General features: G+C 37.6%; 1 protein-coding gene and 1 long non-coding RNA gene across 3 annotated transcripts; both read left to right on the forward strand.

Moving 5' to 3' along the window:
* The first annotated feature begins 350 nt into the window (after positions 1 to 350).
* On the forward strand, positions 351 to 1,648 carry LOC122012409. Its single transcript, XR_006120214.1, has 3 exons — positions 351 to 984; positions 1,077 to 1,265; positions 1,475 to 1,648. It is a non-coding gene; the product is annotated as an uncharacterized LOC122012409 (long non-coding RNA).
* Positions 1,649 to 3,221: 1,573 nt separating this feature from the next.
* LOC122012415 lies at positions 3,222 to 6,046 on the forward strand. Of its 2 annotated transcripts, XM_042568946.1 has the most exons (5): positions 3,222 to 5,267; positions 5,334 to 5,441; positions 5,523 to 5,586; positions 5,678 to 5,776; positions 5,886 to 6,046. In XM_042568946.1, the coding sequence occupies exons 2-5, from the start codon at positions 5,395 to 5,397 to the stop codon at positions 5,982 to 5,984; spliced, it is 309 nt and encodes a 102-aa protein (XP_042424880.1). In that variant the 5' UTR covers positions 3,222 to 5,267; positions 5,334 to 5,394; the 3' UTR covers positions 5,985 to 6,046. The 2 variants fall into 2 exon arrangements, with proteins under 2 accessions (XP_042424880.1, XP_042424871.1); XM_042568937.1 differs by having other exon boundaries at positions 3,222 to 5,441.
* The last annotated feature ends 9,087 nt before the right edge of the window (positions 6,047 to 15,133 follow it).

Here is a 15,133-nt window from a genome sequence, read left to right on the forward strand (position 1 = left end):
GGAAAGAAGTCTTAACAAGTTAAGATTAACTAGGTGAGAGTGAGAAATCCTAACAGGTAAAGGTTGACTTAGGCAAAAGATAAAAAGTCCTAATAGGTTAAGAGTGATCTAGGCAAGGGAAAAGTCCAAGCAAATCAAGATGACTAGATGTTAGCAAAGGAATTGTAAAATACCGAAAATATGTGAATATTAATAAGGGAATTTTTCGGATTTTTTGGAAATTTTCCGGGAATTTTTCGGAGCTCGTATGGACGAGTTTACGAGGATAAAAACGGGGCCCGGGAAAATCTGTTTAAACTACCCCGTTTTAGCGAGGAAATATTTATTTTCCTAATTTCCTTTTTCCTTTTCTATTCTTTTTCTTTTTCCTCTTCTCACGCCGTTCCTTCTTCCTTCCCGTGCGCGTGCCCTAGCCATTTCTTCCCTATCAGCGTCGCAACCGCCGCCGGCCATTTCTTCCTCTCCTCCCCTTGTGTTCATGAACCGGCGGCCGAGAGAAACTTCAAGTCCTTCCCTTTTCCCCTACCTCCTCTCTTTCCCGATTCCCCCTTTTGCGCACACGCTCTGCCTCTCTTGCGGACAACCCGACGCCGAGGCTAAGGGAGACTTGTCACCGGAGCTAGACGGTGTTGAGGAAGACCTAGTTGTATCCGGCCGAGGGATTTTTGTTTCGGGAGTTTCAGCGACGATCGTCGACGGTGCGACGGCTACGGCACAGAGGAGGCTGGATTCGGGTCATCTCTCAACCAAGTCGACCTTCCCTTTCCTCTCCTCGCGCCACTCACAATGCTGTTTCCCTCTTTGCTCGCCGGATTGGACCAACCGACGTTGCTGCAGGGGATCTGCCGCAGTCACCACCGGCTGCCAATGATTCTCTTCCATATACTTCCCATCCCTTAGTCCCTGGTGATGAGATTTTTCTTCCTCGCGCATCACAGCAACATCCGGATTTGCATCAGAGAGGAAGCTCGAGTTGGAATTCGGGTAAGATGTGTTTGGTTCTAGATTTGCAGAATCGGGTTGTATTTTTTCTGTTTTGGGATGATAAGCATAGAAGTGCAACTATTCTGTTGTAGCTCTGGCTAGGGATTGGCTATTCATGGATAGCTGCTGCCACTAGACCCTTTGCTTCGGCTGGTTCCCTAGCTCTAGGGTCAGTAATGGACTTCTCATTTGGTTCGACATGAAGCTTTGGCCAAATTCCCAAATAGCACTAGTTCGGTCACCATTACCACAGTGAACGCGCTCCGACACTGATCAAGCAGGTAATCTTCTAGAAATTTATGAGTTGTTGGAGGTCAATTCATTGTTTTATCATACTGGTGCAAATTGAATCAAAGATAGTAGGGATTGGTCCGAATGGTGGAACGATTAGAGTTAATGGAGCTACCATAACTGATCGATATTTAGTTTGAGATTTGATTTAGCTAATAAATTTATGTAGTTAGCTAAATCTGTATATCGTGTGTTGCAGGACTTTGTTTGGAGACAAACGCCTGGATACGAGATTTATTGCGATACAGACTACGTATAAAGGCGGGTACCTCTTGACTTATCTTTTATGATATTGTCATTGGATATGCATAGTATTTTATAACTACATGCAATGAACATGTTTGCCTTTGGTATGTCACTGTTTGATATCCATAGCATGTTAGGTTTGTCACCTGTGATGTATCCATGCTTATATCTCGTGATTTGTTGCCATGATTATCTTGTTACTATGAGTATCTTAGTTTCTAGAGTGACATACCATGCTTACTGAGGTTAGGACTAGGATTTGGATTGTTGTTTCTGGCCTGTGTATCTAGATTATCTGATACTTAGGTTTTAGTGCCATATCAGATTTGTGTACCTCTATTTGTATATCATATATGATTCGGGTGTTTAGACCCTGATTCTTTGATCTGTGTATATTGTTGGTACATATGCTATGGAAGAGGGATATGATTTGGGTCTAGGTTGTTATACCTTAGAGGATTTGTATACCCTAGATCTGTGGATTTGGCTTACTGATACTGTGGTACCCATATTATGTATATATGGATTTTCTATCTGATCGGGATATTCCATACTTATTATGTTCGGGACATAGGGTTTTGATATTCTATCGACCATGTACTATAGATTTTGGTATGTGACCATCGCTTTTCAGTACCCATTTTGTATGTATGGATATGGTTATGTTGATCGGTTTTGCTATGCGTAGTGACATGCATCATGATTGCATCCTGTGCGATATCGGCTCTACTATGGTTGAGCACATCGCTAGTTACATGTCTGCACACACCACCACTCATGGTTTAGTGGTATATCGAGACAGTGTGTGGCGGTTCTGTTTAGCTCCGTTGTCGAGGACTCGGTGGTGGCCGTGACAGTTCCTTCTGTTTGGCTCACCGTGGCATTTAGTGTAGCAGCGTGGCCGGCAGACGGTGGACTCTGTTTGGCTCAGTTGGTCGGTGACTCGGTGGTGGCCGGTAGAGATACCTCCCGTCGTCGTGTCTGGGAGATGAGCATTGAGCTCCCCATTTATGATTTGGGGTCACGGGACAGAGTACTCAGCATTCCGTCCACTCGGTCATTCATCGGGAGTAGTGACGAGTGCACGGTTGTCACACCCTACCCACTCGATCTCACCATTTGTGTGTGAGATGATAGACTGGGGGGTGACCAGACGCATCATTAGCATCATATGCATTGATGCATTTATATTTTATGATTGTTTGCTGCATTTGGTTGTTGCATTTTGGTTGGATACATACTTTTGACTGCATACGGGATTATGACACTTTGGTTTGACGACCCTTTTTTCTGGATAGGAGTTCCTGGTGAGTACAGCTTCCTCAGTTACCTTTCAGTTTTTGCGTATTCCCTATATATGATTAGGAAGCTGTATTCCATGTTTGTTGCTGTTAGATATATCTTACTACTCATGTCCATTGGTATTCGCTGAGTTGTTGAACTCACCCCCGTTGATACTATTTTTTTCAGGTATCAGGTTGGTTTTGGTGTCGCTTGGAGTATCCTGTCTGCTGGTCCCCACGTCACATCAGAGGACTTATCGATTTCACGTATGTTTTGTTTGTTTATGTATCAGTTTGTTTAGCTCTGTACTCCGGTTTTGTTTTTGGAGTGTTGATGTCGTTGTGTGGTGTTTTGTATTTGTTATTGGTTGTGTAAGCCTAGCCGGCTAGTAGTTTTGTGTTTTGGTTTTGGTACAGCCGAGTGGGCTGCTTTATTATTAACTGCGTGGTGTTTGTTTTCTTTTATTGTTATTATTCCAGCCGCATGTGGCTGAGGTATATAGTGCTTGTAGAAAAGTTTCAGATTGTCCGCCGTACACACTAGTAGAAAAATCGCTTTTTACTTCGGTACAAATAACTTCGGTAATTAGGGATTTCAAAGTACTATATAATAAACAACTTCGGTAATAACATTAAGGAAGTAAAGAATATGTTTTACTTCCCATTTAAAAAAATGCGGGCTTCACTTTTTTTGTTTGGTATCTTATTACTTTGGCATAATGTATTTGATAAAGTAAAAAAGGTAAAAAAAATGATGAATGCTGAAGTAAATACTGAAGTAAAAAAGATCAACCGGATATAATTAATTTTAATTGCCATTTCACCCCGCGACTTTTTATTTCACTTCCATTTCATCACGATCCAGCATTTTCATTTTTTAAACCTAACCCTTCCCGCAACGTCGCCTTCCCTCTCCGGTTCCCTGCAGCGGTTGCGGAGGAGTCTCTGGCATCGACCTCTCTTCTCCCTCTCGCTCTTGTCCTCCCCCTCCGTGAGCATCCGGAGTCATCTCGTTGGTCGGCCCGCCCTGCTTGGCCCCTTCACTGGCTACGCCGCCGTCCTTAACCACTCCCAATTCCTCGAGCCAACTAGGAGGTTGCTAGAGGAAGTGTGCCGCTTCAGACCTAGCCAAGCGTCTGCCAACTGCAGAGGCTATAGTAGCGACGATGTCTTCCTCCTGGAGTTGCTCCTGGACTCGGATATCCCCAGCGAGAACCGTGCATGAATCCTCTGCCCTCTCCCTCGCCTCGGTCCCTTCCTCAATTCTTCTGCTCCTCGATGCTTCGTCCTTCATGAGCAGTCAGTTCTTTGATGGATTTCGGGAGACTTTTCTAGGCTTTGGCGCTAGTGGTGCTGCACTTGGAGGTAATCAATCTATTTCTGATATTGAATTTCCCATACTTGAACTCTAAGGTGGAGGTTGGTGCCTGTCTTTAGATTCTTGCTCTTATAGGAAATCTACACTATTAGGTTCATCAAACTACATGGATCGCCAGATTCCTTTTGTTGGCATTCTGAGTAACATCTCATCACAAAATCTTGGTAAATACTGGACTTTAAAAGAATGGGTGAATCTTATGATTATATGTGTATTTAATCAACAATATTTTTTTCACTTTGCAGGCTCTTCTTTTGTTGGCATTTAAATATTTGCATATTAATAGTTCTTACTTTTAGTTATTTTACAGAATGGAACAATACTTTGCTTTAGAGGCCAACGTATATGGAGGCAATTATGGGTGAACTCTTACAGAAAGGACTTGCAAATGCTAAACAAGTCTTGAGCTTGAATTTCAATTAAGCTAATGTTTATTTATTGGAAAAACTATAGTCTTACATATGTTGCGTACTTCATCAACAATTTATTCCTTACAAATACTCAGGCTCTGTGCTTATTTTAGTTTGTTAACTTCCATGTTCTTGCATCATTTGAATATTTCAGAGGAACACATTGCTTGAAGGATAATAAGGCTCAATTTTCTTCTATCCAATTTTGCAGTAAAAGAAGCCTCGTTAAGTTTGTGTATCTTTTAGTGATTGATGATTCAAATTCAATCATGTTAGAACCATCATATTCTCATCAACAGTAAGCATATACATAGAGTTTAATGACACTATATATGTTTGGACATCCTAAAAGTATACGGTTGCTGAGAGAAGATATCTTGTGCTTTATGGAAATGAGAGAGATAGGTGCCAGATAGATTTTGGGTTTACATGGGATATGTTAACTTACAATGTTTATTTGCATTTTAATATTTTATTTGAAACTTGTCCACACCTTAAAACATTTCTAACATAGTTATATAATATTTGAGTGCAGTCACCTCTATAAATATTTGAGAGATGAAGACAGGGTTGATTATGTTTCATTTGTGGATCCCGACAACATACCTACATGCCCACTTGGTAAAGATGGTCGTGACACATCACAACATATTGTCGATTCCCATACAACACTGGGTAATATTTTAATTATTTATCAATTCTTACTACATATTAGTCAATGTTATATTTTTATTTTTGCAGGTACCATTGGATCTTGATTATTGTGAATGAAGATAAAAATATAATATATTTATTGGACTGTATGTCTAATAGAAATCGAGACGATGCATGGAAAACTATGGTGACCAAGTAGGTAGTAGATTGTGTTGATTTTGAATGCATTCACTTATAAATATGAAACATATAACTTTTTTACTTTTTAAAATGTAGTGGGGTCAAGATGTATAATGCCTCAAAGGGTATTGCTAAAGCATCAGGTTTTAAGCAATTGATGGTATGCATTGTACACATATATTAAAACATGAATGGATAGTTCTTATTATTTGGATTGTAATTGTTGCATTACTTTTTTTATTACATTATAGGGTAATCTAAAACAAAGTGGTTCTGTTGAATGTGGATATTGTGTGATGAGGTACATGAAAGAGATAGTTGAATGTAAAAATCCACAGTTGGAGAAGATGGTGAGTTTCTTCTTTATGATATATAATGAATGTAATGATTTTATAAATCTAATACATTTTTGTAGATTTTATAAATCTAATGCATTTTTGTATTTTTTTTACATAAAAGTTTGCAGGAACAATCAAGAATCAATATTACAATCAATCTCAATATGATGAAGTCAGAAGTGAATGGAGTGAATTCATCTACTCGTATCTAGGTGCCTAAATGGGTCGTGTACATTAGGATAAATATTTTATTTTACATTATGGATTTTTGGACATACGTACCTGTGGATACACTTTTGGTTTATGTGGATGTATTTTTTAGTTATGCTTGTGGATTTATGGATATATATATACTTGTGGATTGATGGATAAATTTCTGGATTGTTATGGTATTTGTCATTTTGTGGATATATATATATATATATATATATATATATATATATATATATATATATCTAGTTTAATTTTATGAATCAATATAAACCGTGACATTTCATATCATTTATTACTTCAGCAATCCATTTAAATCATGAAGTTATATATCATTTTTTACTTCGGCACTTTACAAAACAAACAAAGTAAAAGATGTTTTTTTACTTCAGCATCGGTCCAACTTTGAACCGGTTTTGCCTCCTTGAACCGGTCAAAGACTTCGCTTTTTTCCTATATACAACTTCGGTAATATGATGAAGTAAAATAGTACCTTATTACTTCACGTGCGTCTACTTCGGTAATTATCTATCTATGACTTCGGTGAATATACAAAGTAAAAAGTCAAAATTCTACTAGTGACAGGGGAGATGCTGCCGAAATTTCTTCGGACAGAGACTCCTCTGGGGCGTGACAGGAATAATCCTAGGGGAGTGAACACTAGGTAGTGAAAAGGCTTGACTTTGAGGAGTGAACTCTAAGCAAGTAGGAAGTCTTAGAGAAGTAAACTCCAAGCAAATGAGAAAACCTAATAGGTTATATAGACTAGATATCTAGGTAATATATTTGTACTTAATTTTGTGTTATAGGAAGTTGAAGTTGACAAAGTAGACTTAGAGGGTTTTGGGTGATCAGAAGTGGTTCGATCGACCGAAAGATCTAGGCAACTTTAAGTCTAGATCTAGAGATCTGAGTAAGGCGATCAACAGATCAGAGTTGACCAAGCTCCAAGCAGCCATAGATGATCTAGGCGACTGAAAGTCCATCAAGGATCAATAACTTTTGGTTTGTGTTTATTTCTATTTATGTTTTTGATGGTGTCCCTTTTTGTTCGCCCTCCTCTCTAAAAAGCTATATCATCCTCCAAACTCTCGTGAGATCTAGTGACTGAAAGGTATGTAACACAGGTTAAGAGTTGACCAGTTCTACCTGTGTGACCACTCCGATACTCAAGTCAGTTACTAGTAGAAGAGATCTAGGGTTTTGTAGAGAGACAAAACAAGAAAAAGAAAACTAGAAAACAAGAAAGCTTTGTGGAGAAGGGTGACCTCTACTTGCAAGAAGAAAACCATCGTACCAGTGACCTATCCTCATCGGTGTTTACATAGCTATTAGAAGAACATCTCCACATCAACTACCATGTGCTCCTTCTTTGTCATGTGAAGGGACCTGCCTACCCATTCTTTAAGTGTTGAGGGGGTCAACTAGGAGACTAGATCTGACATCCACTATGAGATTCTCCAATCAGAAAGTGTCACATATCCGTTCTTAGGTGATTAGGGGTCAGATCTAACATCCACTACTCCCTCCCCATTTAAGGATGCCACGTATTCATTCGCAGGTGATCAGGGTGCCGAGTTTGAATATTGAATCTGAGTGCTTGGTGGAGCTTGAGATCTGAGTACCAAAGCAAAATGTTCGATAAAACCTAGGATTTTAACACCAAGGCTAGGTACTCGGTGGAATTTGGTATCTGAGCATTGAGGCCTAGTGCTTGGTATTTTAGCATTGATGTCGGGTGCTCGGTGGAACTTAGTATCTGAGCATTGAGGTCGGGTGCTTAGTGGACGCTAGTATCTGAGCATTGAGGGCGGGTGCTTAATGAAACTTGCTAAGTACATGTTCTCAGTGGGAGCAGGTCTCTGAGCATTGAGGTCGAGTGCTCGGTGGAACATACTAAGTAAAGACTATCCATGGAAACTAGTATCTGAGTACTGAGGTCGAATGCTTGATGGAATTTGCTAAGTATATGTTCTCAATGGAAATTGATATCTGAGCACTGAGGTTGGGTGCTTGGTACATCCAATACCCGAACCTAGAAGCCATCAACCATAGATTGAACACACTTTGTGAGGAGGCAATATAATGACGCGCATGAACATCTTAGCAGAAGTGCAGGTGAAGAATACCAACGAGCTGAGAGAATCTTTACGCTGGGAAGTCTCAGCCCTAGGTGTCGTGACCAGGTTGCAGGCCCGAGTTTAAGAGTTGGAGGAATTGAAGGCCCAAAAAACCCTTCCTAATCCTCCTACAAATCCGGCCCGTTCATCCCTTTTATATAGAAAACCACTGGAGTTACTCTTATGAATTTTGAATATGTTGATCATCCTAATCATCCATCTACCTATTCAGGCAAGGTTACTGATCGTAATATCCAATTACAATTTACATCTGACCTTGACCTTAGCGGAAGCCCTGGAACGAATGCGGTCTCATGCCGTGAATGAGCTGGAAGTCATGCTTCAAAGAGAGAAAACAATCCATAATGAGCTTATGAGGTTGCACAAGCTAATAGTAGGAGCCTGAGTAGACAGAGAAGAAACTTTGGAGTATTCGAAAGGGGCTCCTTCCAAGGGAGGGCAATGAACTACAAAATTCGGTTGGTCCAGAAACTATCGTATATTTTAAATTCTCTGCAGGGATGTGTATATGAAACTTGGATATTTGTCAGCTTGTTGGCTTTAATTTGTTAAGAGGTTATTACCATCCCATTCCCAAGCACTAAATCATCCGTCCATCATTTCTTCTAAAGGTGTGATTGATTCAAATTATCATATATAACTTTGATTATGTGATTACTAAGTAATCATATAATCAAAATTACGAAGAATAAAACATAATTAAATGTTGTTTGGTTTAATGTAAGTAATGCAACAAAAATTTATTTATTTGAAGGTTTTAATAAATAACCTAATTTAATATTTTACTATATTATCCTTAGTTACAAAATCAACCATTATTATTATTATTATTATTAAACTACTTTTTTCACATTTTTTTATTTTTATGTGTTTTTTTATTTCTTTTTGTTTTTTTATTTTTTTCATGTTAAAATATTTTTTTGACCTTTTTTATTTTTTTAATTTTTTTATGTTTTATATTTTTTAATTTTTTTTATGTTTTCTATTTTTTAATTTTTTTATATATTTTGTAATTTTTTTACGTTTTTTATTATTTTATTATGTTTTTTTAAATTTTTTTACCATTTTTCTATTTTTATGTTTTTTTTTATTTTTTCCTATTTTTTTATTTTTAATTTTTTTTATGTTTTTTCTATTTTTAAAATTTTTTAATGTTTTTATATTTTTATTTTAAAAAAGTTTTTTATTTTATTTTTTATATTTTATATTTTTTCTTTATATTTTTCTTTTTTATCATATTTTTTTTCTTATTCGAGGATATTTTTGGTAAAAAAAGTTTATTAACTCCGGAATCAAGAAAAATCTTAGTTTTTCGAGGTATTCCGATTCCGGGTTGCATGCCCCTTTTACTGACGTATCGGATATAGAATATTACTCAGAAATTATCGATTACTTAAATTAAATAAGGTTTTCATTGATAACCTTGGATGATTCACCCTAAATATTATCATTCCCGAGCTTTTTGGGTCATTAACTTAAAATGACAATGGGCCTTTAGCTCTATTCTATTATGCTCGCATGATTACAGAGGACCGAGATATGAACAGGTAAGGTTAAATCCACCCTTTGATCTGGTAGACGGGCGCGCTGCAAACTTTAAAATCTGGTTTGACATTTCAACTTCCTCCATTAATTACCACTATCCCGATTGTTACATTTATCAAGCCTTGACATGATGAAACCACCTTATTATAAAGATGATCCCCTTGTGTTTATTGGCCTTGCATCTTATTTTTTTGGCAAGAAACTTTCTATTTCCCTCTCGCTCATTCCGTTCTATAGATCAATTACCCTTAAGATCCCGAACAAACTTTTTGAATATCATGGCTAACTAGGGTTGTTGAAAGTCACACTTTTGATGGGCAAAATTCGTAAGTGCACAACTGTCGTCAATTAATAAAAATATCGATTCCACAAACTGTAAAACTGATTACCAGTCAAAATTGCGAAGTAGGTTATCTAGAAAATCACAAATTACAAGAGTTGAGAAAGAAATAAATGAATAGAGAGCACACGAGAAGTCGTAGAAGAAATTCGATTTTGGGAAGTTATTCCATAATTTTGATTTTACCACGATGATTGTTGACACCTTATATACTATTTACTTTTTTTTTTACCTCAATATGTATACGCATGTAGGTGGTCTATACCGAGACACCGGTATAGACTTTTGGAATTATACCAATGTATTTATCCAAATGTGATGTCTACTAATGTGGGAAATCACAAATGCACGATTCCATCGTCAAGTAATAAAATATTGATCCACGGAGATTGTTGATTAAACTCTAATTGTAAAAGACCCTAGAACTTATGTCATTCATAACCATCTAATCAAAACATGCGTTTAAATCTAGTTCAGCTCGGACTACAACCAAACTAAACATACATTATAGTAGTAAAACACAGAAAAGATACTCCAATGTAAAAGAAACAACCCAAATATAAAACAAGTGAGTACATAAAATTAGAACAATGGAAAGAATCTAAACCATCTTCCTCAACCAAAAAAATAAACAACTCGGATTAAAGCAAACTAATGCCTAATGCATAGTGAACCTAGTCTTCTAGAAATTGTCGTTGGATGTGCACTGTCAGATACGAGCGAGCTCATCCATTAAGTCCTTCTGTCTCCTGATTACCTGCACTATATAGATCTAGTGAGTCTAAAGACTCAGCAAATTAAAATATTTTAAGCAAGAAATAAATATACATTCACATGCTTTTCAATATATATATTTTTAAGAGCATTCCTTGAATATTTAAAAGTTAAGCCTTGCTAACATTTAGTGTCATAGGCCTTCAACTTTAATCAAATAATATCAAACATTAACTTTCTGTTGGTCTCGATCAAGGACAGATCTAGGAATTAGAAGTGGACTAGGCTGATCCCAAATTGATTGAGTCAGCCAAGAACACCATAGAAGAGGTCTGGGTTTACTTCGCAAGCATATTACCATCTTATCTTTTACTATATTTTACCAAATTTTAATTAAATATATTATTTTCATTATTTAATAAACTGTTAAGTTATTTTATAAATAATGATATCTAATTCGTAGATGTTGAAAATTTAGGAGTGACCATTGACACTGATGTGTGGGAGTGTGCCATAGATGGTGAGCTAGAGGTAATCGGTCCACGAGCGCGGCGTGAGGCCATACTTGAGCGTCTCATGCAGAACCTCAATTCATAGTTGCTCGCTTTCGGCGTCGACATCCAGGTATGCCAGCGTGGACGACACCTCGATCTGATCATGATAGTCAAGGGTAGTCATGTTGACGAATACGCCTCTAGGGACGAGGACTTGGCCACGAAGGGAGTGGACGTGATTGCAAGCGACAACAAAAAAAGGATATGAAGACGAGTAAGTGAGGCAGAGGAGGAAGACAATATCGAGGAGGACGAGCGAACATAGTCAATTGATTCAGAAGTTCATGGTTCGATCCAGAATAAATTCATACATTCAATTTGTGTTTTTATATTAATGTAATAAAATTATTATATGATTTAATCATTTATACAGTGGATAGATTTTTTTAAGGAATGATTTTAAAGGAAAAATAATTAAAATGTTGTTTTTATTTGATTTGGTGAAGGAAAAAAATGAAGTGATTCTATGATTTTCTTGCCTAATTTGTTTGGGCGGACTTGTTTTGATTTGATATTATTTAATCGATTAGCTACCTCATACAGAAAAGAATCATCATTTCACATGCATGCACCCTTGAGAAGAATTACACCATTTGGATTAATGGTATACTTGGGTTGGGCTACAGCCCAGGGCCGCCCAAACGTAAATCTATCTCTGGTCCCGGTGCGAGCGGCACGAGGGGTGAATTACCTGAAATGATAAAAATACTCTTTCTCAAAACTTTCGACTTTAGATAAGACAAACACTTTAATAAAGAAAACTAAATTGCATAAAAGAAAGAATGAGATAAAAAGGATTTACTTGGTTTGTAAGCAGGGAGATTGCTAATCCAAGGCAAGATGAAGCTTAACTAGTAGACTCCTTCGACACAGGTGGGAGGTGGAGAAGGCTCGTACAGAACGTTGAAAGCACAGAACTTGAAAACAAAGGAAGAAATTTGAGTACAGAAAAGTGTGTTATTTCAATGAAGAAGATCAGGGCTCTTTTTATAACTTACTGGTTGAAACTAGCCATTTCCTAATGTGGTATCTCCGGGTGCTTGGACCCTCACTAGGTGCCCCCAGCTGGGTAAACTCAATCTCCGCACAATGGCTGAACAATAGAGTTTTTTCATGTCCAAGAGCTTATACCATGTCCGGGCACTCGGACCGTTGCTGACGTGGACTTGAAGGTGATTCAAAGCAACGACTCTGCGATGAGGCACCTGTTCGGTGCCTTGGTGGTCCGGGTGTCCGAATCAGTCAGCCAGATGCTGACCGTCTGACTCCTTCTCCGATCATTGGCTTTGTCTCTAGTTGCTTGGGTGATTCTCCAGCCTTCCAAAGTTCAAGTCACCCAAATCCATCTCCAACCTTGTAACGACCCAATTTTCCCTATTTCAAGTTCTAAAAGTCCATAAAAATATTTGGAAATACTTTTAAAATATTCTAGAGATTTTTAGGAATTTTTAGAGTATTTTTACGTAATTTTTTGAGGCCGTTTAGTAGGGTTATAAAAAGAAAGAAGTTTTAAAGAAAAATGTTGAAGGTGAGATTTGAACCCACGATCTCGGGTTGGACTGACCCAAGCAAAACCGGCCCCAACCAGCTGAGCTACACGATTTTTGTTAACCTTATATGGAGCGAAATATATATATGCAGTAGCTGGAACGTTTGAAATAAATTGAAGAAAAAGGGGCGCGACTGAGAATCGAAGCACATACCTCTGGCTTCGAGCAAAGCCCAACGGACCAACTGGGCTAGCGATCGTTGCTAATTAAATAGGCTGCGGCAAATATATAAGCTATAGTTGGAACCAAAAATAACTCAAGTTATAAGGAGAGGACTTAAGTTATTTCCCGTGACCTAATTCCTTCTCACCTCTTCTCCTCTCACGCACGCGCGGCGCGGCGAGGCGATTTTCTGCTCTTGGCGGAAGAAAGGGCGACGGAGCTAGGTTTCCTCCTTCCGGCGCCGACGAAGCTGTTTTCCGGCCAACCTCATCCGTGGTGGTCGTCCCGACAGAGAGGAGCACGCGTGAGCACAAGAGGAAGCCGAGGACTTCATCTTTCCGAAGCCCTAGTGTTCGTCCCGATTGGTTGTAAGTCCAAGTAAATCACGGTGAGTCGCTACTCACCTGCAGTAGGATAGTTCCGGGTTCTTTTCCTTTTGTTTCGAATTTTTTTGTGATGACTGTCGGTTTAGGGTTTTTGCCGTGAGTTGCTTGTTTCAGATTTGATCAGGATGTATAGTTAAGCATGTGGATTTAATATCTCAAGTTTTATAGTTTGAATTCGGATTTTGTTATACTAGGCAATGAGAAATCTTTTGTTTTGGTTCTTTGCCGTGGACTGAGCAGTAGCAACCTTCAATTCTTTTTGTTGCCGTGGCACATAGGATGGAGAACAATTGATGTTTTAGTTTCAGTAGTTGGAAGCATTGTGGCATGTTTTAAAGGTTTCCTTTACTCTATATAAACATAAGCTGGGAATAAGTTTTCATAGGTTGTTTCATTTTCTTGAAACATTTCAGATCCTTATTCTTTTCACCATGCTTCTTACGAAGGAATACCCTGCTCTGTTCATGTGGAATTTTACAGTTTAAAGATTTGTTGCTCGATGAGGAATTTTGAGTTTTGGGTTTCTTTTGTTTAATTCTGCTGTAATTAGTTTAAAGGGTTATGTTGCTTGATAAAAACATGGTTATGAACAAGTTACAGGAATCTTTAGTTTTGGCAGGTTCTGGTTTTGTATGTGCTGGGTATTTGAAATGAAAACAAGTTTTATGTGGGTTTTAAAACTCCAGCACGTGTCAATTTGTGATGGCAACAGTAGTGTTCCTTTATGCTTTGCTTGGAAGGAATTAAATTAGAATGAGTAGTACCTCTCAGGTTCTGTTCTAGTAAATCCACGTTTCAAGGACAACCTTAAGCTTAACACGTGTAATAGGTTTAGATAACTAGCATTCCTTACTTTAAGCTTGCTGTGGGGATTTTTGGAATATATGCATATATGTTTTCATTTGCTATTATTGAGCATGTGTAGTTTTTAATTGCTATAAGTTGAGCATGATCAATTTTCTTTATTACTAGATACACATGAGCAGTTTCTTTGGTTTTTATTTGCTATTTTAATAAGCATGAACAACCATGTATTCTAGTGGGAAATAAGAGTTCTATCGAATTCTTTTAGAAGCATTAACAAGTAAAAAGAAAGAAGAAGAAAAGAAAGAAAAGGCCAAGGCCTTAAGTAAATCCCAAAGTCAAGATTTTAGGGATTTTAGCACACAAGGTGCTTATTAATATGCCAAGGCATTTAAAGAAGTAATTAAGATAATAAGTATTTTACTTTTAAGTAGAGGCTAGTACCCGACTTCCAAGGTTGTCGTTAAACAAATCCAGGTGTCCAATTCCAAGGTCTTGGCCCTGGTAGACCAAGGTCTGCTCTTTTAGGATTGGCGGCTCGCTACCCCAACCTATTAGGGAACGCGCATAAATGGTACTAAGCCTGGGCCCAAGAGAAGTTGATTATTATTTTCAAGTATTAAAGTATAAATTTTAAACAAGTGAAATAAAAAGAATAAGATTAGAGCAAAAGAAGTAAGTTTCACTTTGTTTTAAAGATTAGCAAGTTTAGCTTTCTTTTATGCTAGCAGCTTTTACATGTTTAGTTTCTTACATGTTATTTATTTGCTAGTTGATGAGCATGTTTTGCTTTATATGTTAGCATTCCAGTTAGTTTGCTTTCTTTATTAGTTTATGAGCATGAGTAGTTATACTTGTTATCTTTTCTGTTAGTTGATTTCTTTGCTAATTATGAGCATGAGTAGCTTTACATATTGGCATTCAGTTTTAGCATGTTTTTATTTGTATACATGCATATCGAGT

Source organism: Zingiber officinale, chromosome 1A (genome assembly GCF_018446385.1).
Source record: "Zingiber officinale cultivar Zhangliang chromosome 1A, Zo_v1.1, whole genome shotgun sequence".
Taxonomy (NCBI): domain Eukaryota; kingdom Viridiplantae; phylum Streptophyta; class Magnoliopsida; order Zingiberales; family Zingiberaceae; genus Zingiber; species Zingiber officinale.